General features: G+C 47.7%; 1 protein-coding gene and 1 long non-coding RNA gene across 3 annotated transcripts; one reads left to right on the forward strand and one right to left on the reverse strand.

Annotated features, from left to right (window-relative positions):
* Positions 1 to 1,513: 1,513 nt before the first annotated feature.
* Positions 1,514 to 5,125, reverse strand: LOC123602234. The gene is made up of 2 exons (XR_006714421.1): positions 4,948 to 5,125; positions 1,514 to 2,770 (listed from the first exon to the last, which is right to left on the reverse strand). It is a non-coding gene; the product is annotated as an uncharacterized LOC123602234 (long non-coding RNA).
* Positions 5,126 to 5,290: 165 nt separating this feature from the next.
* On the forward strand, positions 5,291 to 23,161 carry LOC123602233 (baculoviral IAP repeat-containing protein 3-like). Of its 2 annotated transcripts, none has more exons than XM_045486588.1 (9): positions 5,291 to 5,403; positions 8,594 to 11,650; positions 11,761 to 11,860; positions 13,171 to 13,249; positions 15,981 to 16,029; positions 18,050 to 18,292; positions 21,837 to 22,091; positions 22,520 to 22,561; positions 22,903 to 23,161. In XM_045486588.1, the coding sequence occupies exons 2-9, from the start codon at positions 10,753 to 10,755 to the stop codon at positions 23,094 to 23,096; spliced, it is 1,860 nt and encodes a 619-aa protein (XP_045342544.1). In that variant the 5' UTR covers positions 5,291 to 5,403; positions 8,594 to 10,752; the 3' UTR covers positions 23,097 to 23,161. The 2 variants fall into 2 exon arrangements, with proteins under 2 accessions (XP_045342544.1, XP_045342546.1); XM_045486590.1 differs by lacking the exon at positions 5,291 to 5,403 and adding an exon at positions 5,455 to 7,588.
* The last annotated feature ends 1,250 nt before the right edge of the window (positions 23,162 to 24,411 follow it).

The following is a 24,411-nucleotide window of genomic DNA, read 5'->3' on the forward strand; positions in this document are numbered from 1 at the left end:
CTTGTAGAAAATATTCACAATGCACACAACAGAGGACTCATATGCAGAATATGTAAAGAATTCCCTTCATTCAATAATAAAAAGTCAATCGATTTAGTTTAAAATGTTTTTTACTATTGACTTATTTTTGAGAGAGAGAAACAGTGTGTGAGCCGGGTAGGGGCAGAGAGAGAGAGAGAGACACACAGAATCCAAAGCAGGCTCCAGGCTCTGAACTGGCAGCACAGAGCCCGATATGGGGTTTGAACTCATGAACCGTGAGATCATGACCCGAGCCTAAGTCGGACGCTCAACCAACTGAGCCACCCAGGCGCCTCACTGATTTAGTTTAAAAATAGAAGATGTGAACAGTCACTTCACGGAAGATGAGATCGAAGCCGTGAAGGCGCATATGAAAATATATTCATCATCAATTACCAGGGAAATAAAAATTAGAAGCATAATGAGATACCAGGACATACTCCCAGGAAGAGGTCAGATTTAGAAAGTTAACAATTCTAAGCCTAGGAGGGATGTTCAGCACGTGGAGTTGTTACACATTGCTGGCAGGGTGTAGTGCTGCAAACGTTTTGTAAAAGCTTTTGGCAGTTCCTTGTGAAAACAAACACGCACCTACCCCACGCGACTCCGTGTCCAGGCGTTTACAAAACAGAAACGAATCCATAGAGTCGCGCAAAGACTCAGACCAAAATGTTCGTAACTTCACTCCGCATAAGGGGTCAAACCAGGAAATAACCCAAACGTCCATGAGCAGGAGAATGAATACACAGATTATGGTAATAGATACCATTTGTCAGTAAAATGAGCAAACTGCTAAGATGTGGTACAGTGTGGATGAAACTACAAATAGTTAGTGAAAGAAGCCTTTATGAGTGCACACCACACAATTCCACTTCTGTGAAGTGTGAGAACAGACAAACCAAAGCTGAGGTAGAAGATACCAGAACAGTGCCTGAGGCGGAGGGCCGGGCTATACAGATAAGTATTGACGGAAAACAGGCATGAAGGAATTTCCTGGGGTGGTGGGAAAGTGTTCTTGGTATCAGTCTGGTTGGTGGTCCGCCAAGTATACACATTTGTTAAGATTCATGAGCTGTGCACGTAAGGTGTGCACTTTGACTGTGTAATGTAAATTATATGGGCCAAGTACTGTCAGGACAAAGAAATCAAAAGTAAGCCACCATGTATGAGGCCCAGCGTCATCACTTTGTCTACACGAACAGACACTTTCAGGTAAACTTCTTCATTAGCAGTTGTTCAAGGCTGATCTGTGTTTTATTTGTAAGTTACGAGTTGCCAACAGACCAGGAAATCCCCAACGTTCACAGTGACTCTCGTATTTGCTTTGGAATCAGGAACACCACGTCCCCTCTGTTAGATTTCACTTTTACTTTCAGTTCTAGACTCCGGGGCAGAATTTCTATGTATCTCCTTAACTAAAAATGTACTAACTTAGAGTGAAATCCCCTTGGACTGGCGCTGAAGTTATTAGAGCACTTACGACCACGGGAAATTCCTTCCAGAGAGGGAGTATTTTCTTCATCGTGATCGCCCTCAAGGGAAACATATTTTAAACTTGATTTAAATAGAATAGGACAATGAGAACACACCGCAGTTGAGAGTCCTAGAAGCTCCAAACCAGGAATGGGGTGAACACGCTTCTCATACCCTGCTTAGACATGGACAGCAGAAGAAAGCTGTTGTAAACCAGATACTAATGGCCTCGTGTGTCTATCTTGTCATTGTCCTGAAGCATTTCCTCGCTTCCTTCTGTGTGTACAAGAGTATTGGAGAGAAAACACATTTAGGTGATGTTTGGGTGCTGCAAGGAAAAGTGGAGTTTTTATATAAAATAGTTGGGATATTCACAGAGTTGGGAGCGAAAAGGTAAGTTATGTTTCACTGTTTAAAAAATGGGTGCAGGTTTAGGAGAGAGAGGGTCCAAGTGGATACACTGAGTCCGTTTTTGTCATTCAGTCAACAGAGATTTATTGAACACTCCCCATTTACAGGTACCCTGCTTGTACTAGAATAGTGTGCTGAACAAAATACATGCAGCCTTGCTCCTGTGCACCTTAGCATTATTATAGGAAAACAATTATTTTTAAAACATCAATCACTGGGGAGCCTGGGTGGCTCAGGCAGTTAAGCATCTGATTCTTTCTTTCAGCTCAGGTCATGATCTCATGGTTTGTGGGCTCGAGCCCCACATCCGTGCTGACAGTGCAGAGCCTGCTTGGAATTCTCTCTCTCTTCCTCTCTCTCTCTGTCCCTCCCCTGCCCATTTTCTCTCTCTCGCTGTCTCTGCTAAAATAAATAAGTAAACATTTTTTAAAAATCCATCGTTAAAGTTGCGTGAAATGTTGCGGAGGAGACGTGGCCATGCACTCCGGGGCCTGGCAGGTAGGTCTCCTGTCCACTCTCATTGTGCCCGAAGCACCTGGGAAAGCCAGTCCCACCGGGATTCCTCAGGCCGCTGGTCGTTCAGTGGGGACAGGTACTCCCTTGGGCAGGCTCACCACGTCTTCACAAAGATTAGCCCCAGGCAAGTGGGAACTCAGTGTTAAAGGAACTGACAGCCTGGTGCTTCAAGTCCACATGGGGCTCTTCCTAAATCCAATCAGCCTGAAAACAAGAGCTGCGAAGGGGGCCAGGCTGTCCCGCCTTGTCACCAACCTGTTCACCGTGGGGCTCTCTTCTTGAAGAGAAGGCTTCGTGCTCACCCATCTTGGCTTGTAAAATAGCGTCTCACCCCAGGTGTAAAGTCTTCCTGAACAATTGGAGATAATTGGCATTAGTGCTGAGAACATGAATGACTCTCAAATCTGGGTATAGAGCTGCCAGATGAAATCTGGGACAGCCAGTTCGATGTGAATGTAAGATAATCAATGAATAAGGTATTGTATGAGACAAACTTATACCACCAAACTATTTGTTGTTTTATCTCAGATTTAAATTTAACGAGGTGTCCTGTATTTTCATTTGCTAACTCTGGCAACTCTCTCTGGGAACAAAGGGCCTGTGGTTTCCAAGTCACTGATTTCAACAAAATTGAGTTGTCTGCTAGTAACTAATTACAATTTTTAATTAAAGATCATTAAAGGATTTTGGAGGTATAAAACAGGAGGTCAAAATACTGTGAAAAATTGACAAATGACATTTTTCTGGTCCTATCTATACTTACTTATGTAAAGAAGGTTTTCAACACTTAGAATCTTCAGCAATAAAAGGAGCAGAATCTATGCTGAGCCCTATTATAGTTAGTAATAGGTAATACTGATGAACACACAGTTGAACATTGTTCAAATATAAGCTGACACCCCCACTGAGATTGCATTTATAATAGTTTTACTTTTTATATTTAGTAATTATCAACATTTGTGATCTACATTTTTTAATTTTTAAATCTTTAAAACTATTTTAAAGTTTGTTTATTGAGAGAGAGAGAGAGAGAGAGAGAGAGCAGGTGAGGGGCAGAGAGAGAGGGAGAGAGAAAATCCCAAGCAGGCTCTGTGCTGTCAGTGCAGAGCCCGATGCAGGGCTCAATCCCACGAACCATGAAGATCATGACCTGAGCTGAAATCAAGGGTCATTCGCTGAACTGACTGAGCCACCCAGATGCCCCTGATCCGTATTGTTTTGATCAACTAATAAGTATTGAAACTAGTATCAGTAATGCAATCAAAGAGAAATTTTTAACACTTAGAGCCTTTTGATCACAGGAAAAAATAATTTCAAGTGTTATTTATTTATTGAGAGAGAGAGAGAGAATGAGAGAGAGAGAGGATCCCAAGCAGGCTCTGTGCTGTCAACACAGAGCCAGAGGCCGGGGGTTGGAACCCATGAACTGTGAGATCATAACCTGAGCCGAAACCAAAAGTCAGACACTTCACCAACTGAGCCCCCCCAGGTGCCTTGCTTGGAAAAAAACGAATTTCAATTTATACACATTTTGTTTCAGAAATATGTGCCAGAGTGATCATAAAGCTGTCCCTTGCAAACATATATGGAAATACTGTGGAGGCACCAGAAACTAATATAACACTGTGTTACCTATATTGGAATAGCAAATAAAATTAAATAAAAATCTGTAGGGGCAGTAAAATGTTCAAGGACAAAACGCAACGCTGTAATATTTACAGTTATTAAAGCCGAGCTGATGTTTAATGCAGGATGCTGGGTATCGAAGGGCTGGCTGTGGTATTTGTATTCCACGAATCGGTTGCAAAGAGGGCCGGACCCACTGTGTTCCACAATACCTACGTCTGCATTCTGCAGGTGCTTCGCAACCGTGACAACTTTTATGCTTTAAAGTTAAAAATGCCCAGAGGAGTTTCGTGTTTCAAAAATCCTCTTGGTGGCTACAACATCAAAAGCATATAACGCCCACAAAAAAAGGTTTTCGGTCACCTCCAAGGTGAGTTGAAAACGTCTTGCCAGGTTTTGAACCGGGCAGGGTCGGAAGTGGACTGCGATTTCCCCGTGACATAAACTCAGTCCCGTTGGCCCCTTCCAGCTGGAGCCCCGACTGCCCTGGGCGGCCGGAGCCACCGCATCCTGAAGACGCCCCAGCCCGTGCTGACTGTGCCGAATGGAACGGGCGTCCGTTTTGTTTCCACGGGAGGAAGAATTCCCGAATAACGTTACAGGATTTCCTTTGGCTCCCGACCATCTTAGCTGTGCTGGAAGGCGGGGCAGTCGGTTGAGCGCCCCCCATCCATCCGGTACCCGGCAGGCGGTCCCCCCGCGTGCGCCGGGCAGCTGGAGGGACGGCAGGTGCACAGACCCCGGTGTCCCGGAGAGGACCGCCGTCACTGAGAGCTGTCCGGTGCGGGACAAGAGCCTAAAGGAAGGGACTTTTTTTTTTTTTTTTTTTTTTTTTATAGCCAGGCCCACCCTAGTCACAAAAACAACCAACCAGGCGAAAACGAACACGCGCACACACACCTCGCTACCGGAAACGAAGAAGGCCACGCCGCCGTCCCAGGCACTGCAGCTAGGCCCACGGGGAACCCGCGCTTCCGCCCGCGCCCTCGCTCCTGCGACCGCCGGCGGGGACGCGCGACCGGGCCGACCCCGAGCGCGCGGCGCCGGCTCTCTGAAAGGCCGCCCGGCGGGGGGTGGTGCCCGGGGTCGCGGAAATCCCCCGGGGTGGGGGGCGGGGAGGGCTGGCCAGGCCGCGGTCAGGGGAAGTGCGTGTGGTTACCGCCCCGGAGTTCCCCCTCGTCCCGCGAGGAAAGCACCGGCCGCTGCGCCGGACGCGGGCGCACGGACGGGCGGGGGGCGGGGGTGGGGTCGGCGCCAGGCGCTAAAAGGCGGCGACGCCCTGCGGCGCGCACCGGAGCCGGGCGACGGCGGCCACCCGACGACGCGGCCGGCACGCGCGGGGCCTCGGGGCGGCAGGTGCGCAACGGGCCGCGAGGGCGCGGGGGCGTGTGTGCGCGGGCGCGGACCTCCCCCGGGGCGGCAGGAGGGAACGGGTCGCCGGGCGCGCGCGGGCCTCTCCTCGGGCGAGGGGCCCACGGGGCAGCGGGTGCGCGGACCTCCCCTCGCGCGGGCGGGGGGTTCACGGGGCGTGCGGTGGAGCGCGAGGGTCGATGCCCGCCCCCCCCCCCAGCCCCTGCCGTGTGCACCCCCGCGCCAGCCAGTGGAGGGCCGGTGCGGTGGGAGGCCCTCGCGGCCGGGGTGACCCCAGGGCCAGGAGGTGTCCCCGCGCCTCGGTGGATGCCCAGTGAGCTGCGGGACAGGGCGCCCCACAACTTGGTAGGGAGGCCCCAGTCGAGTCCTGCTCAAACCCGCGGAGGAACGCCTGTTGGAATGTTCGCACGTGGTGGCACAGAGAATAGATTTCTGGTCGTTTCCCCGGTGGTCCCAAGGGGACCCTGTAGACCCCGTGAGTGAGTGGGTTGGGGTTCAAATCTCACGGTCTCCAGAAACGGGTACCGTTATTATCTCCGTGGGCAATGAGGGAACTCAGGCTCAGAGACGTTTTCTTGCCCAAGGGCACCCCTCCGGTCTCGGTTACCTGAGTGGAAACGTAGGAAGCCTGACTTCAGACGCTCGTATGAAACCGTCGGGGAGCAGACTTGGGAGTCATTACTGTAAAATTGGTGTTCTTAATGCTGTGCCGGTGACCGTGAGGGTGTTGTCATCACCGGGCGCTCAGTCAACTTTGCTAACGTTCACTCTGAACTTCGTGTCTGCCTTCCGCACGGTGCCCGGCAGATGCCGGCAGTGGGTGGGCCATCCAGGGCTGAAACCTGGTTCTGATCCGGAGGAGCTCACAGTCCGGGGAGGCAGAAAGGGGCCAGGGTCACAGCTGTGCATTTGTCAAGCGCCCAAGTCGGTAGAGACGGCCACCAGCCCTGGGATCAGGAAGGTTGCCCACGTCACGCTAAGGGTGAGAAGAGGCTGATTCTGTGAAGGAACGGCTAGAAAGGACACAGGCGTCCCCAGAGGGTGGCATGACAGTAGCCAGGGGACTGGGACATATCTAAGAGGCGCCAGGGCCAAATGTAATTTCCACTGGTTGTGGGGAAGAAGGCGTTGGCGGTAACAACATCGACAGCACTTTTAAGTGGTGCTGGCTGAATGTAATTGAACAGGGGGTCTCACCCGAGGCCCTTGGCGGTGAAGACAAGGTGAGACACAGGCACCACCTGGGCCTTGACAGCAGGGTTTGAACCGCACAGGTCCCCTTATGTGCCTGTGGTTCCCCTGAGTACAGCACAGTGTTGTCAATGTATTTTCCTTTGGTTTTCTTAACATTTTCTTTTCTCTAGCTGGCTTAATTGTAAAAATACAGTGCATAGTACATATAACATGCAAATATGCATTAGTCGAGTGCCATCGGTAAGGCTCCTGTCAACTGTAGTGTGTTACTAAGGTCTTTGGGAGTCAGCAGTTACGCTCAGATTTTCAACAGCCTGGGGAGAGGGGCGGGTGCCCCTGACCTTGCATTGTGCAGGGGTTCGCGGTAGTCGCCAGAATGGAAAGTGGGGTCGAGAGAGGATTTTTGTTGGTGTTTTCGTTTTGAAACTGAGACAGACTTAAGCTTGCTTGCTACATCGAGGGAAGGGTCCGCAGAGAGGAAGGGGTGAGGGACTGGGGCGGAGAGCAGGATTTCTGAGGCAGGCGGTAGGTTGTGAGGGAGAAAGGCATGGGTTTGTGGAGGTGAAGGTCTCTGACAGAAGGCACAGCAGTCTAGCAAACAGGATGCGGGCCAGTGGAGGAGAAATGTGAGGAGGGCCCTGCAGGTTTGCAGACTTGCAGGGGCCAAGGAGCTGCCTAGCTCACCAGAGCTGTGGCTGTGCTAGTCCCCAGCCTAGGGCGGGAGGTGTGAGGGTCCCCAGCCTGGGGGGAGGGCCGCAGGGGAGGGCCCCATCCTGGGGGGAGGGCCACTGGGGTCCCCAGCCTGGGAGGAGACTGTGGGCCCCCAGCCTGGGGCAGGAGGCGTGAGGGTCCCCCGCCTGGGAGGAGGCCATTGGGATCCCCAGTCTGGGAGGAGGGCTGTGGAGGTCCTCAAGCTTGCAGGGAGGCCTCAGGGGTCCCCAGCGTATTTGGGGTCTGGTCTGCGTGCTGGAAGAGGGTAAGAGAGTTTGAATCCATCTGGGGTGGGCATTTTTTTGTACTTTATCATACAACTGTTGCCTCTATTTCCGCAGGCATGCATGTGCCTTGTGTCCACCCCCAGGCTTCTTCAGCGTAAGGCCTGTGTAAGCAGTTCACAGTCTCAGATGTATAGAGGCCAGGCAGGTGACAGAGCGAACAGACCTGGGGGTGTCTCTTTTAAACAAAACCCCACTCTATTTATGCATTTAACACGTAGGAATATTCTTCTTCTCCACAAATACAGGACTCATTTTTCTCCAAACTTGTCTCTCTTTGTCCACCTTGCATTTTTGGTACTTTTGACAGACACAGGTATTAGAGCAGTCTCACTCCCTTGCTGACCGTACTGTGAGAAAAACCACAGTTCCAGTTCAGAGACAAATGTATCCGTATCAGAGGGCCGGGGCGTGTGCCCTGTGTGAAAGATGAAGCCGCTGTGTGCCCGCCGGCCGCTTGTCACCCACTGTTGGCAGTCTGGTTTTCACAAGGACCTGGGATCTAGGGTCATGGGAAATCTCTTACTTTTAACAGTGTTAGTAATGAAGCAGGGCAAGTACATTAAGTAACAGCACTGTATCCGTGTTAATTTCCTGGGCTCCATAGTTGTATCGTGATCTTGTAAGATAGTAGCTTTGGAGAAGTTGAGTGTAGGGTATGTGGGAACCCTCCCGTTTCTGGAACTTTTCTGTATGTATGAATTCATTCCAAAATCCAAAGTTAAAAAAATGAGTAAAATACCGAGATCCAATTCTGTGAAAGCCGAACATAAGAATGCCCTTGCTGGCCACCCGCTGGAGCCCTCTGGTTTTCACTTGGGATTTCGTGGCCTCTGCAGCCCATCACACAGCACCGTGTGTTGGGCAAGGTCGCCAGTCAGCAAACACTAGTGCTCTGGCTTGAAGAACATATGTACAGGGAGATCGTTGTGTTGTATCTGTGAGGTATTTGACTTTTAAAACTGTCTTTTTCTCGTTTTGAACAGGTTTTACAAAAGAGGCAACATGTTCTACTTCTAGATTTTTTCCATTTTTTTTCCCCCATAAATCAAAACATCTCAAAATGGAGGCCTAACACCCTTAAAAGGGACTTAGTCTGATTTCCGGGAGGTAGTTTTGTGCATGAAGAAACAAATTAAGTGTGATCTGGAGTTTTTATTATCCCAAAGGATGTTAATTTTAAACAACACAGTCTAGTGGCATGAGGTGTAACTATAAAGTCATGATGATCTCGTCTTTGAATTTGACTGGTGGATATAAAGGGAAGTGATTGTAGCCAGAACAGAACAGAAAGAAGGAACTTGTGTTTGGTACAGATCTGAAAATGAGCGACAGTTATCTAGAACAATATTCACCCCTCTACTAAGTTAGAGAAGCACGCAGGTGAGGCCTCTGACAGGTCAAGAGACTTCCATGGTGACAAAGAAATGTCCAGAACAAGACTTTGCGGTGCCCCAAGTGTCGAGTATGGCACACGAGCATGGACGATTGGTAAAGGAATGATCTGAGCACTTATCTGAATGTGCACGTGTTAAAAGTCTCAAGCTCAGCTTGTTTGAATGGGCTGTTATCTCTGAGAAGGATGACGGTGAGAATGATGGCTGGATGGTCCATTTTGGGAAAAGAACAGACTTATGCAGACACAGTGACTAGCCCCGGAAGGGTTTCTGCAGTAATGTGTAAAATTTTTGTCCACTGCTGACGTTAGATACAATAACTGATCCCTGGAACGGAGCTGCGTTTCTCATATCACCTGGAAGTAAAGAGCCAAAGTCGCAGCGGAAACCCCAACACCTGTGGGACCCAGGAAACTATGCGTAGAAATCACTGCTAGAGAAGCCACGAAGACCCGTTTGCAGATTGTTGTTCATGTTACTGACGCAGAAACTTTTTCCTGATAGCTGGTCGTAACTGAGAAACTCTGAACTTTCAGAAGGTCTCTGCTTGGCAAAAGGAGGGGATTGTGACAACGTAAATTTATTATTTTCTTGTTGCGATGAATTCTGGCTCAAGGTATGCTGTCTTTGGGATTTCTGACCAAAGCCACATTTGTACGCTTCGATTATTCATCTTAGTGTACAAACTCAGCCCTCTGACTTTTGACTGTTTTAAGAAACACATCCATCGTCAGAATAGATTTGGTAGTGTCTTTCAACCGCGTGAAGCTGAGCCTAAAAAGACCAGTTGAACAAACACATTCTTCTCTGAGGATTTATTTGAAATACAGTATTCAGTTTGCTAAGTTCTCCTGGAATCACTAGGACTAAGTAACCAAGCTGCTGACTATGGGAAGTAATTGTCGTTCAGGTAATTTTGAAACAGGACTTAAGATGCATCAGCCAATTCTGTTCCCACTTCAGCTCTTCATTTGTCGGAAAATTCTAGATCGTTTTGTTTTTCCTATTACAAATATTCTAGGAAGAAAAATTACTTAATTTGAGCACACTTTGGGATAGATTGTATTCCATCGCATCTAAGATGTCACTAATTGGAAAACACACCATTATTTTATATAGTTCCAAGAAATAAAAGCCCTGCTAATTAAAATACGGTATTTGTTAGCTGAAAGATACCTCTTGGTAACAGAGGTGTTAAAAAGATACATCCTACCATCAGTGAAATGACCCCCATGTACTCGTTTCTTCTGTTCAGGCAGGTCTTATGCTTTTCTTTTCTTCTGGCTACCAAATTTCCTAATTAAAAAAAAGCAAAATAAACATAGTTTGGATTTTTTTTTCTGTGGAGCACGTACAGGGCATAGGTTTCCTCCCCGAAAACAGGCTGGCGGTGTGAGCCCCACGCCTGGTCTCCAGGCCAGCCGGGCACCGTGAAGCCCCCCCGCCGAGGCGCTGTCCTGCCTGCAGGGGTGCCCGACGCCGAGCGGCATCTTGGTGACCTGAAGCGCTCCCCACTGGTACGCAGGGTTTTGATTTCCACGACGAGGTGCCGTGCGCCATCGTGCTCGCGCTGTGTGTGTAAAGATTATGGAAAAGTGCAGTCGCACACACTCTCCCCCTACCGCGTGTCAGCGTCGAGCTTAGAATCTCACCGTGCGGAAGCCCTGAATACACAGAGGGAAAGAAGGACAAGAGACTTCCTGTTCTGGGTGTCCGCCTGGTGATAAAGGTAACCACTGTCCAGAGCCATGCACAAAGCTACCTCCCCAGAGAAAGGCTGGTCCCTTTGCCACCCCGTCCGTTTCGTGATGAACATCGGAGCAAACAGCACATTGTCATCAAAGCTGCTGAAAGGCGGCACCGTGTCGGGGCTGAAATACGACCACTCGTGTGAGCTGTACCGAATGTCCACGTTCTCGGCCTTCCCCGCCGGCGCCCCTGTCTCGGAGCGGAGCCTGGCCCGGGCCGGGTTCTGCTACACGGGCCGGAAGGACAGGGTCCGGTGCTTCTGCTGCGGCCTAACGCTGGACAACTGGAAGCAGGGGGACAGTCCCCTGGAGAAGCATCGGAGGCTGTACCCCAGCTGCAGCTTCATCCAGAGTCTAAATCCGGTGAGCGCTTCGGGCGCCCCCTCTCAGCCCGCCTGTCCTTCCTCAGGGACGAGCTCCAGGCTCTTGCCGCCTCCCAGCGTGGAAAACGGGGGCTGCGCCGCCTTCCCGCAGAACCCTGTGACCTTCAGAGCAAACCAGGGTCTCTGTCCCCGGAGGACGAGTCCCCACCGCCGTGCGATGGAGGCCGAGGAAGCCAGACTGCACTCTTTCCAGGGCTGGCCCTTGACCTTCCCGCTGCCGGAGCAGCTGGCCAGAGCTGGATTTTACTACCTGGGCCCTGGGGACAAGGTGGCCTGCTTCGCCTGCGGCGGGAGACTGAGTAACTGGGAGCCGGACGACGACGCCCTGTCAGAGCACCTGAGACACTTCCCCTTCTGCCCGTTCGCAGAAAGCCGGCTTCAGGACGCCTTGCGGTGCGCCGTGTCCAACCGGAGCATGCAGACGCACGCGGCCCGCTCCCGAAGCTTCTGCAGCTGGCCCCCCAGCGTGCCTGTTCTCCCCGAGCAGCTGGCCCTGGCTGGCTTCTACTACATGGGTGAGGGGCCTTCGTGCGATCACGGGAGAACGGCCCGCGTGTGGTGCCTTAGCTCCTCGTAGTGGGCACCTTGTGTGTATTCACGAGTCTTGGTCCAAAATTCGTTTCAGGGCACAGTGATGACGTCAAATGCTTTTGCTGCGACGGTGGACTGCGCTGCTGGGAATCAGGAGACGACCCGTGGGTGGAGCACGCCAAGTGGTTTCCAAGGTGATTGTTTTGAAACCCTCCGTGCGAACGTTTGTCGTCGTTGTGGGGCGGGTTATTTGTGTTTACCTGACAGTCGGCTGTTGCTTTAGTCTTTCTTTCAAAAATGCACTCGTGAATAAATTTAGGATGAATTGCTTAGAAAAATAACTAAACCGTTTTGACGGAAGATACAGGTTTATGGTTTCCTGTGTACACACCTCGTAGAGAAGTACAGAGAAGAAAATGTAAAAGTCCAGAAACCTCATTATCTAATAAGAGGACCACAGTTAGCATTTTAGTGAATATCCCTCCAGACACCTCTTGAAACATACGTACATCGGTAGATGAACGTATACAGTATTAAGTGAATTAGATATTATATATACCGTTTTGAAGCCTTTTTTCAGTTAGCCTCATGTCTTGGACATATTTCCATTTATTCAGCGTTTCATGTTGATTGATCGTCTGTTGCCAGGCAGTGTTCCAGGGGGTTAAAATACTCAGTTGAACAAACCCAAGATCCTTGGTCTCACACATTAACTTAATAGCCAGAGAAGCAGACACTTCATAAAAACTTAATAAATTATGTAGCATGTCAGAAGATAGCAAGTGCTACAGACAACGAGAGAAAACAGGACGGTGAGAAAAATCAGAAGCACCAAGCAGGTTGGAGTATTAAATAGGGTGATCCGGGTCAATATAGACACAGCTCTCCTCCTTTAGTCACTACAGAACATTTCCTTGTCAGTTCCTACACTTACTTTTGATTATTCCATGCTTATTTGTACTCTTGTTTTGAAATTGAAGTCAAGAGGCTTCCGATGGTATTGTTCATGGTCAAAACTTCTAGTGTTTTTAAGAAGTGCTCCTAGCTTTCCATTGCGGAAACTTTGAGAATATATGAAGGCAAGGGTGAATCTGGGTTCCTTTTATACTTGGGTGACAGTGGGTGTGTGTGATCTAGGAACTGCTGACTTGGGACCGTCTGTCTTGTTAGAAAATGTGTTCACCTTCCTCATTATTCCTCTCTTGTCCTGCTTCGTGTATTTTTAACTTTTAAACGTGCAGGGTTTATGAGAGAGCAGCGTTATTTATTAGAGAACTTTCTCCCTGTCTCTTGGACTCTGTTCTCCAAAATTTTGAAGAGCACAGCCGGGAGCTCCCAGTGGAGACTGAGAGCCCCGTGACCCTTGGAGCTCCAGCGTTGGTGAGGCACGGTGTGCAGTCTCTCGCCTACGGCATCTTGCCTCTTCCCGTGTGTGAAATGAATGTTAAGTGCTGATATGTACGTTTATGTTCACTGGAAATACTTAACTCTGTTCGTATTTCAGGTGTGAGTATTTGATACGAATCAAAGGACACGAGTTCATCAGTCAGATTCAAGCCAGTCACCCCTGTCTCCTTGAACAGGTATGGGTGGCTTTTACAAATCATTGGTCGACAACAGATAAATTATCTTCTGCTAATCACAGAGAGGAGTACTTAGCGAACAGACAAAGAGTTGCTTTAAAAATACGTTTCATTTTTTTATAATACCCAACATGATCTTAGAGCTAGTCTTTGCATACAGATGCCGAATTAGAGACCTACCGAAAAATAATATTTAAGGTATGGCTCTGAGTATTTCTGTAACAAGGTTTCAATAAGTTAAATTATTTGAGGGAAAAAAATGGCATGTAATAGTTTTACTATGCGGTTTTTTCTTGAAAAGATGTGAGAATGAGAATTGTACTGGTCCTTCTCCTCTTCCTGGAATGAGATTGCTGGGAAGAGGGCAGAGCAGGAGGACCCTCAGCTCACCTCGTCCACGCCGGATACGGCTAGAGAACAGCCACATCAGTAAATAACCCAGAAAGTGGCCTGAAGACTGGCCACACAGACTCTACAACTAAATATAGAGAAAAGGCCACATCGAAGATGGCAGGAAGGGCAGAGACGCAGTGGGCAGCTCAGTGGACTGCGGGCCATCCGCGGGAGAGAGGGAGCCACAGGTGCAGGGAGGGGGGAGAGAAACAGACCCTCACAGCAGGGATTCCACATGGGCAAGACGAATCCCTGTGACATCTGGCTTTGAAAACCAGAAGGGCTGAATTTTGTGAGTTCTTACAACCATCAGGACTAAAAACTGGAATTTTAAAAATTGGCACGCCCAGCTCTGGAGCGGCCAATAGGTAAGAGGAAACTGAGTCCCCACCATTAGACAGCACAACAAACAGCCCGTGGACATAGAGAGTAATAAGCAGCACTTTGGGGCCTGTGGGAGGCAGAAGTGTTTACTCCTTTCAGACTTCACTAAGGAACTTCTCTAGGAACCAAGGAGCTGGCAGGCACCATTTCCTTACTCTGTCCCTCAGCATAAGCACGTGGCCACCTGTGGGAACCAGGGCAGCGCCTACACTTGCTACCTGACTTGCTTAAATCACACCACCCCCTCTGCTGGGCCCACCCCAGTCCCCGTGCTGTGGGTCCCCTGCAGCCAGAAGATTGGCATGGACCTTGCTAACACCACGTTTTGCGCTTTGTGGATCCATCGACGAGGGCCAGTGCCACTCCGAAATGAGTCCCGCCCCAGGGGGAGGGGAAGACAACCACACACACCGGTCCCAACTGGCTGCGGTAGTGGGTGGGGGTGGGGGGCAGACATCTGGTCTGACGGCAGGCCCTGCTCACCAACAAACTTCTCAGGGAGCAACAAGCACAAGGCCGGTGCTACTGCATCTCTGGCGAACCCCTGCTCTGACTCCACTCAAACCCAAGGTGGCCCCAGACTGGCCCACAAACAGCCCAGGGACAAAACCCTGCCCACAACAGGCAAAGACACCCTGTGCGGACGACTGGACTTAAGGCAGAGGGGGCTCAGCCACCACAGGAGGGTGCACATCACATACAGGACAGGCCCCTGAAGGGCCAGGTTCTGGGGAACGGGACAGCACGGCAGGATATGGAAGGTTCTCTCCTTCATAAGGACACTACTTTCAAGAGCAGGAGATGGAGCTGACTTTCCTAACACACAGAAACAGACACACAGACAAGATGAGGAGACAGGAATATGTTCTAAATGGAAGAGCAGGAGAAAAATCACAGTATGAGAACCAAGCAAAACAAAGATAAGTAATAAGTCTGATGGAGAATTTAAAGCAATTATCATAAGGATACTCACTGGACTTGAGAAAATAGTGGAAAGTATGAGTGAGATCCTTACATAGAGATAAGGAATAACAGCAGAGATAAAGGCTCACTAAATGAAATAAAAAAAACATGGGTGATGGAACGAACAGCAGGATGGAAGAAGCAGAGGAATGAATTAGTGACCTAGAAGGCAGAGGAATGGAAAGTTATCAAGCTGAGCAGGAAAGAGAAAACAATTATGCAAAATGAGAATAGACTCCATCAAGCATAACAATATTTGTATTATATGGATCCCCGAAGAAGAAGAGAGAGGAAAGGGGGCAGAAGATTTATGTGAGGCAATAACAGCTGACAACATCCCTGCTCTGGGGAGGAAAAACAGAAATCCAGATGTGGGAGGCACAGGGAGCCACCAATAAAATCAACCCAAGGAGGTCCACACCAAGACACATAGTAATTAAAAAGTGGTGATGAAGAGAATCTTAAAAGCAATAAGAAAAAGATATTTGCATATAAAGGGAAACCCCATAAGGGGATTTTTCAGCAAAAACTTGGCAGGCCAGAGGGAATGGCAAGAAATATTCAAAGTGCTGGAAGGAAAATAATCTTCCTAGAAAAGCAGATAAGAATTTATATAATAGTTTGAGGGTTAAATACTTTGTAGCCACAGTCAGTAGAACCGATCTAGGGTCCAGCTGATCCCAAAGGACGACCCAGGAAATGTCAGGTGTTTGGGATGAAAGGCAAACAATGATTGTCTCATATCACTGAGAAGGTGTGGCCCTTTTCTTGCCTTCATGAATGAGTATCGGCTTCATCAAGAATAGTTTATGGCATAGAGAATTACTTTTGAATGTAGATGCAGTATTGCTTTTGACGTAAAAAGTCATTTGCCTATAAGCTAGTCAGTTTCCAATAAATTGAATAAAATAGATCTCTTGACTCATTTATATTATAATGGACAGGGTAAGACTTATATCTATCCTAATTTATATACTTTTTTCCCCTGCAGTTGTTATCTACTTCAGACAACACAGAAGATGAAAATGCTGAGTCACCAAGTATGTATAATGATGATAATTACTGCACTTAAATTATTTTTTTAATGTTTATTTATTTTTGAGAGACAGAGTGTGAGCAGGGGAGGGACAGAGAGAAAGGGAAACTCAGAATCCGAAGCAGGCTCCAGGTTCTGAGCTGTCAGCACAGAGTCCCACGTGGGGCTCAAACCCACGGACCATGAGATTGTGACCTGAGCCAAAGTCAAACGCTTCACTGACTGAGCCACCCAGGTGCCCCTAATTACTGCATTTAAATAGAACCTTTTGGTACTATGGTGATTGGAATGTGATAATAGTAATAACGTACATTGTATGATGCTCTGGACTGTGCAATGCATTCTCAAATTCATTAAGTCGGTATTTGTCAAACTTCAGTGTGTATCATATTTGTCTGAAGAACATTAAAAAATACTGCAGATTATGGAGCACCTGGGTGGCTCGGTCCGTTGAGCATGTGACTTTGCCTCAGGTCATGATCTCTCGGCTCGTGAGTTCAAGCCCCGCGTCGGGGTCTGTGCTGATAGCTCAGAGCCTGGAGCCTGCTTCAGATTCTGGGTCTCTGTCTCTAGCTCTCTGCCCCTCCCCCGCTTGTGCTCTGTCTCTTTCTCTCAAAGTAAAGAAACATTGAAAATTTTTTAAAAAAATATTGCAGATTTCTGGTCTCCGCATTAAACCTACTATATTGAGTCATGGTATCTAAGGGTGGGACTTGACTATCTGTAGTTTTAACACACTGCTTACATCCAGCCGCACCCTTGTTCTCAGACCTTGTGGGAGCGCGGGCAGCACGACATTAGCTTGCTCACATATTCTTCCTGTAACATGAAGAGGGTAGAAATTATTATTCCCATTCTTCTGTAGGGATCTGAGGCTCAGACAGGTTAAACCTAAAAGATGATAGAGTCACTATTTGAACAAGCTGTTCTACTCTGTCATCTAGTGTTTAATTCAGTAGATATTTATTGTGATTCTGCTATTCTGAGGAAAAAATAGAGAACAGGGTAAACATACGTCCTGTTCTCGTGAGCTAATAGTGCAAGAGATACAGACAAGGACATGGGAAGGGATATGATGGGAAAAGTGAAGCGTGCTGGGCTCTGGGGGGTGCATGAGGGGCGGGCCACCCAAACTTGCAAGATCAGAAAAGGCTTTCCAGAGGAAGTACTTGTCTTAGCACAGAACTGAAGGCAAGGGTAGGAGTTAACCAGATGACCAAGGGAGCGCAAGAATATTGTAGGCAGAGAGAACACATGAAAGTCTTAAGCCACACAAAAGAGCAGGCACATTTGAAGAAATGAGCAAAATTCTGTATGGCCAGAAAAAAGTAGGATCGCGAACAGTTACCTGAAGGCAGCCGGCCAGCGCTAAGAGTGGTCAGCCCTGCGGGCGGGCTTGGACCCAAGAGCCACCAGTCTGTGACTTCTGGTCTTGAGTGTAGAGCGTGAATGAGAAAGTGGCAAGAGATGAGGCTCACGAGGTGAGCGGGGCCCAGATTGGGTGCCGTCCTGTAAGCCACAGTTGAGTGTCTGCGAGAACAAAGCAGTTGTTGATGGAGTTTCAGAAGGAGTACGACACAGTCGGATCTGTGTGTGGACAGGCACTCTGGTTGCAAGGCCGGGAAGGAAGTAGACGGGAGAGATTCAGTAGGAGGCCCTGCGGCGATGGAGTGAGCGAGGACAGTGCCTCTTTGAAAGATACGTGAAACATACTGGGTTTAGAAAGCTCCTTTGTTCCTTCATCACGGGGAGAAAAGAATGTTTGGTGGCCGGTGGTCCTCGACGTTCTGTTTCTTTCTCCCACTCACAGTTATGCTGGGGAATGCATATTTTGTATCGGAATACGATATTCCATATTCTTATCTTTGTGACTGAACGTGTGTATCATTATTTTAAGTTTAACAAAGTTAAGACAAAATAATGGCTCTACATTTTCTGGACTTTATGTTTTTAAAACTAATAACTTTCAATTCCAAAAATATATAGACTATCCCAACATGTGCCAAATTCTCGATTTTATGTAGTTGTTCATTTTGGGCCTGGAGAAAGTTCCTCCGAAGATGCCGTCATGATGAACACACCCGTGGTGAAAGCGGCCTTGGAGATGGGCTTCAGTAGGAACCTGGTGAAGCAGACCGTTCAGAGCAGGATCCTGACGAGCGGGGAGAATTACAAAACAGTCAGTGAAATTGTATCAGATTTACTTAATGCAGAAGATGAAATCAGGGAAGAGGAGAAAGAAAGAGCCCCTGAGGAAAAAGAATCAGGTACATGCATTTAGTAATCAGTGTCTCTTTCTGTATGGAGTTGATGTCTCTGAGTTACTGCAAGTATGCTTATAGTCCAATCAGATTTTATGTTCAATGTTCTGAATTTGAATTCTGGAAATTTTTACATTAAACTATATTTGAGAGGTGCCTGGATGGCTCAGTCAGCTGAGCATCCGACTTCGACTCAGGTCATGATCTTGTGGTTCATGAGTTCGGGCCCCGCGTCGGGCTCTGTGCTGACAGCTTGGAGCCTGGAGCCTGCTTGGGATTCTGTGTCTCCCTTTGTCTCGGCCTCTCCCCTGCTCATGCTCGCTCGCTCTCTCTCTCTTTCTCTCAAAGATAAATACACATTAAAAAAATTTTTTTTTAATATTTTTGAATTGCTCATTAGTAAATTGAAAATGTATATATTGAATGAAAGCATTTTCTTTTCTTTTTGGATGTTTATTTATTTTGAGAGAGAGTGTGTGTGTATGCAAGCAGGGGAGGGGCAGAGAGAGGGAGAGACAAAGAATCTGAAATAGGTTCTACCTCAGTGCTCAGCATGAATTATTCAGGCCTGCACACCCCCAGGCTGGCAGCAACAGAGCCCAAGCTCATCTTTGACCATCATCTTTGAGATCATGACCTGAGCTGAAATCCAGAGTCGGACACTTAACTGGCTGAGCCTCCCAGGCACCCTGAGTGTTAAGGATTTTCTTAACTTATATTTTTACTCTGGGTCGTTAACTGTATATGTAATCATACGTGGCTTGTTTTTGATCCTAGGTTCATTCCCCTTTGCTATAAATTAGGGTAGAATCAGGGGCAATTATGTATTTTAAAATTACCATCACAGTGTGTCTCAGCCTAATGACATTATGATAACATTAATAACATACATTAATGTATGGGTTATGATTGAGTTTCCTACCTGCCCACACAGGAACCTAGTTCCCCTTTGGGGTGTCTTTTGTTTAGGGGAGGTCTAGGATGCTGTTTCCATTCTCCCGGGACAGGTTATCTTGCCAGCCTTGTCTGCCACTGTATCATCTCTGCTCAGCCTTCCTTTGCAAAACTCTCCTCCCCCAAGCATGTGCATTCCCATCTGGCGACTCTGGACCCTGCCACCCTCTGGCCTAGACCAACAGAAATCTCTCCGTTGCCACCCTTTGCTTAGCATGGACCAGATCTGTAAGTGTTTTCAACACGGTTGAAAACAGACTGCAACTTTTAACAAGTTCTTCCTGGAGATGTAGGGATAACAGAAGAGCATTGTGTCACAGATGGCCATTGACGGCTGTAACTGTTTGGGCCTCTCGGTGCCTCTGAGGCCTTCTTCCTGCGTCTATCTGCTTAGCTTCTGTTCTGGTTCATCTCTCCAAAGTTGTGGCCGTTTTACACACATGACTAGGGACGTCCCTTGCGAAAGCCCAGGTCCCCTGGTATCCCCAAAGCCCAGAATGAGAAAAGTTCACCCCTTGTCTTGTGTAGTGCCATCTGGGATCTGTTTCCTCCCAGGATGATTGACTGTAAGATCGTCCGCTCTGTGCTTGGACAAGCCTACCGCTCCGGTGGCTTTGTCTTCGGGGCCAACCTAGACGGACGTACCCGATCCTAGCAGGACGGCATCCTAGCTTTACCAAAGCAGGCATTATTCAGTCTGCAGACCCCTGGGACGGCAGTGACAGAGCCCAAGCTCATCTTTGCCTGGCCTCGTCACGGTTCCTGTTTCACCGTGAAGTGGAGACACGGCTGCTTGACCTGGTGCTGGTCTGCTCCGACTCCGCTGCTAGTCACCAGCGAGCACTTCTCAAAGTCTGAGGGCATCCAGCTATAAAGCACTTACGTTTCTTTCAAAGAAAATCCACAGTCTGCACAGATGACCCCAGTCAACAATATACAGTAATTGACATCATCAGAAAGATGTCTTCGTGTCTCCACACACCCTAATGTCCACACTGGCAAGCACACTGTGCACGTAGTTTGTGCCCCAGAAATACTGTTTGAATGAGTGAACGACAATATCTCCATTCAGGTTACCGATGATTTTATAGTTTTCCAAGAGCAGTAGGTAAGTAATTTCTTGACAGGTGGGTAAGTAAACTTAGGGTAATTTTTCCAGAACCAAAGAATAATATGCTTCAAAGGTCTATTCAAGTCTTTCCCTCTTCCATGCCAGAATGCAGTCTGTGAGCTTCAGATGAGTCCTTTTCTCCTCAACCACTAGCAATCCAATTTTAGAAGCCTTGAGAATTTCAGAGAACTTGTTACATTTGTCTAAGTAAAATGTAACTAGAAACATAAATGTTAGATGGAAAAACGAACATACTTCAACACCAGGTGCAAATTATATCACTACTTCTCTACCAGAGGATTTACCCCAGTGCATTAGGTGCAAAGTCATAGCCCTCTGGCCATTACTTCTTTGTTCCTTCTGCTCTTTACATATGAAGGCTTGCCTGCGCCTCTGTTCGACGCATGCTTGTGGAGCCTTTTCTTTGTGCCCCACACTAATCTCGGTCCTGGCCATTTCCCAGTTTTTTCCCAGAGCTCCAGCTCTCTTCAAATAGGGTATCTCTGGCCTTGACTTTTTGACTAAGCACTATTCTTTATCCTTTGTTAAATGATTCTATTTTTGTGTCCTGTTACTTGACAGAGTCAGCATTTCTAAAATCCAACAGTCATTTCCCCCACATAAGTTTTTTCGATAGCCCCACTTCTGTCATTAGTTATTTTATAGAAAGAGCCTTATGGGTCATGGCAAAATTGTATAATAACGATTAAACTTAGGTTCATAAATCATATTGCCAGGAGATAATACAATTGCAGAATTTTGAAATGCAAAGTATTTTGCCAAGAGGTACAAAACCTAGATCTTCAAGGGGAATATGGTGATCCTGTAGACAGGAGGGCATCCCTGACCAGTAGGATTTAATTTTTAACACGCTGTTAATGCCTTTCCCCACTTCCTGAAAAAGATTTGAGTAATGACAACATCGTGTCTAATTTGGGGAAATAATTAAAATTTCATCTTAAAATGGAATTTTGAAGAAATTTTACGGGTGAATGATCATTTGAGAAATAAACGTTCTGTTGTTTTCATCTCCTGATTTTATCTTTCCCCAAGTTGACTAGACTGAATTGGAATTTCAGTTTTATCAGGTTCTAAATGTTACTTGGTTAAAGGCTCAGCAGTTGTTCAGAATGTCCGGGAACGCAGATCACGGCTCCAGACTGCCTCCGCCTGCATTTGACTTTCGCGAGTTGTGTGTCCTTTACGGTTTGTTCGCCTCCCAGTGCCTCCGGTTCCCGGTCTGCTAAGTGGGGGCAGGGCGCCTCCCTGGGACAGCTGTTATGGAGGTGGAAGGAATTAATATATGATGCAAAGTGCTTAACACAGTGATCGTCAAGATGGCCCAGGCAGCAGGTGGCCCCGACCCCAGCCACCTGCGCTGCCTGACCAATCACGAATTATGTTGCTTTTTCATGCAGTTACGTGTAGGCGTGGAAGGAAGTGTGTGAGCACAGTGGGAACATGTTTGTTTTCTTTTTCACAAAGATGATGTGTCATTAATCCGGAAGAACAGAATGGCGCTCTTTCAACATCTGACTTCCGTACTCCCCATCCTGGATGGTCTCCGAACTGCCAGAGTGATTACTGAGCAAGAACACAGTGTTATTACACAGAAAGCACAAACATCTCTGCAAGCAAGATTGCTGATTGATGCTGTGTTAGTGAAGGGAAGTTTTGCAGTCACCGTATTTAAAAACTGTCTCCTAGAAATGGACCCCGTGTTATACGAGCGTTTCTTCGGTGAGTGCTGCACAGTTATTTGGGGGATCTTTCTAAGCCAATTGAAAATACGCTCTTCGTGTGACAAGCCCTGGGTGTCGTACATCAATCAGCGTTGAGTCGCTTTATCGTACACCCGAAACGAATATTGCATTGTTAACGCACTGGAATCTAAAATTCAATTCAATTCAATTCAATTTCTTTTTAAAAAAGAAAATATGCTTTCATCTTAATACTTTGGGATCATTGAAAATAATTCAGTCTAATTTATAAACTATTAATTGCACAAAAAGATAAAAGATTTTTATTGCCTTGATGTTATGACGGTTATGTATAGCATTTGGCCAGAGTCTAAGCTCTTAGTTTAAAAATGTGTATTCCGTGAATAAATATTAACGTTGTTTGTTATAGTGCCATTTTGTTGAGTGCTTTTTGCTTTTCTCCCTTAGTGCAACAGGACCTAAAGTATGTTCCCACAGAAGATGTTTCAGGTAAAGTAGTATTAATTTAACCAATAGAAAACATTGGTTTTATTTTCTTGGCTTTTCATGGGAGCAGAAGCAGCAAGTTTCCTGTCATTAAAAATTCTTTTCTCGGGGCGCCTGGGGGGCTCAGGTGGTTAAGCATCGGACTCTTCATTTCGGTTCAGGTCATGGGCTCACGCTCTGTGGGATCGAGCCCCCCCAACAGGGCCCTGCCTGCTTGGCATTCTCTCTCTTTCTCCCTCCCTCCCTCTCCCCCCCCCCACTGCCCCTCCCCGTGCGTGCGTATGCTCTCGCTCTCACAAAAAATAAAATTAAAAAACATTAAGAAAATCCTTTTCTCTTGTTAGGTTTGCCAGTGGAAGAGCAGCTGAGGAGGCTGCAGGAGGAAAGAACCTGCAAAGTGTGCCTGGACCGAGAAGTGTCCATAGTGTTCATTCCCTGCGGCCACCTGGTGGTGTGCCAAGACTGCGCCCCTCCCCTCAGAAAATGCCCCATTTGCAGGGGCCCAATCAAGGGCACCGTCCGGACCTTTCTGTCGTGAAGAAGATCCAAAACTGTTTCAACTTTGTAGCTAACGGATTAAACGTATTCTATTTTTCACTTCTACCACTGATTTGGTTTCCTGAGGATTTTTTTTTTTTTATCTGTTTGCAGCTGAAAACCGTTCTATATAAACATACACCTAACACATATGAACCATACGTATATTAGCAAGAGAACGGTGGGCTTTCGTTCCTGTGAACAGGAGTAGAGAGAGCACTCCACGCTCAATACTTACTGAAAATCCTAAGTGAAGTAAAACTTAAAATTTTGAAATAAGCTTTCAGAATTTTAAACACGTTGGAGTTGTATGAAGAATCGGGAGCGCTTTGGGGGCGCCTGGGTGGCTCAGGCGGTTGGGCGTCCGACTTCGGCTCAGGTCACGATCTTGCGGTCCGTGAGTTCGAGCCCCGCGTCGGGCTCTGTGCTGACAGCTCAGAGCCTGGAGCCTGCTTCGGATCCTGTGTCTCCCTCTCTCTCTGCCCCTCCCCCGTTCATGCTCTGTCTCTCTCTGTCTCAAAAATAAACGTTAAAAAAAAAAAAAAATCAGGAGCACTTTGGACCAGTGTCCTGTATGTAGAAGGTCTTGATATTTGTTGAGCGGTTTTTTTTAGGGCCTTGGTGGTTTTGTAAAGAATGCTGTGAGGAACGTTTTAATAAAGTCACCAACGTTCCACGTGTTCCGAAAATCTTTATGGTTTGGCCCTCCGTGGCTGCCTTCATCCTCCTGAAGACCTCTTGAGTGTCGAGCTGTACTGAGACCCCCTTCTGTAAGATGCTTCTGCGTTTACACCGGGAGGGCACGGGGCTCGCCCCGCCTGGCTCACACCTGCAGGGTCCTGAGGGCGGTGGGAGCGGAGATCGGACAGCCTTCTCACCGAGCTTGCTGGTTCATTTGGGAAGTCTCAGGCCTGCCTGCCCACGGGGAGAAGTCCCTCGTTTGGGCCTTACCACTATGGTATGAAATCGGGGACTTAGGAAGTATACGGATTAACAGCCTTTGGAACCAGCGCCCGGTTCTGGGAATAAGTTTATTCTGTACTCTCGGGGCAGCACAGCTTCCTCGGCGTTACTTTTGGTGTTCAGCACACCCGATTCACAATTCTCTATCCTTCATTTCCTGTAGACTTCTTAGGGCTTCAAAACCAGAAGTGACACAGAAATGGGAATACTGCGGGGGCCAAACAAGGGACAACCATCGAAAGCAGCTCTAGGTGTCTGGAAACCCAGCAACCTGGAAAGGTCTGGAACCCAGCAGGGAGGAGGGGGTGTCTCCACGCAGGGAATCCTCAGGTGCAGCTGATTTCGCCTCTCCG

The sequence above is a fragment of the Leopardus geoffroyi genome, chromosome D1 (assembly GCF_018350155.1).
Source record: "Leopardus geoffroyi isolate Oge1 chromosome D1, O.geoffroyi_Oge1_pat1.0, whole genome shotgun sequence".
Classification (NCBI taxonomy): Eukaryota; Metazoa; Chordata; class Mammalia; order Carnivora; family Felidae; genus Leopardus; species Leopardus geoffroyi.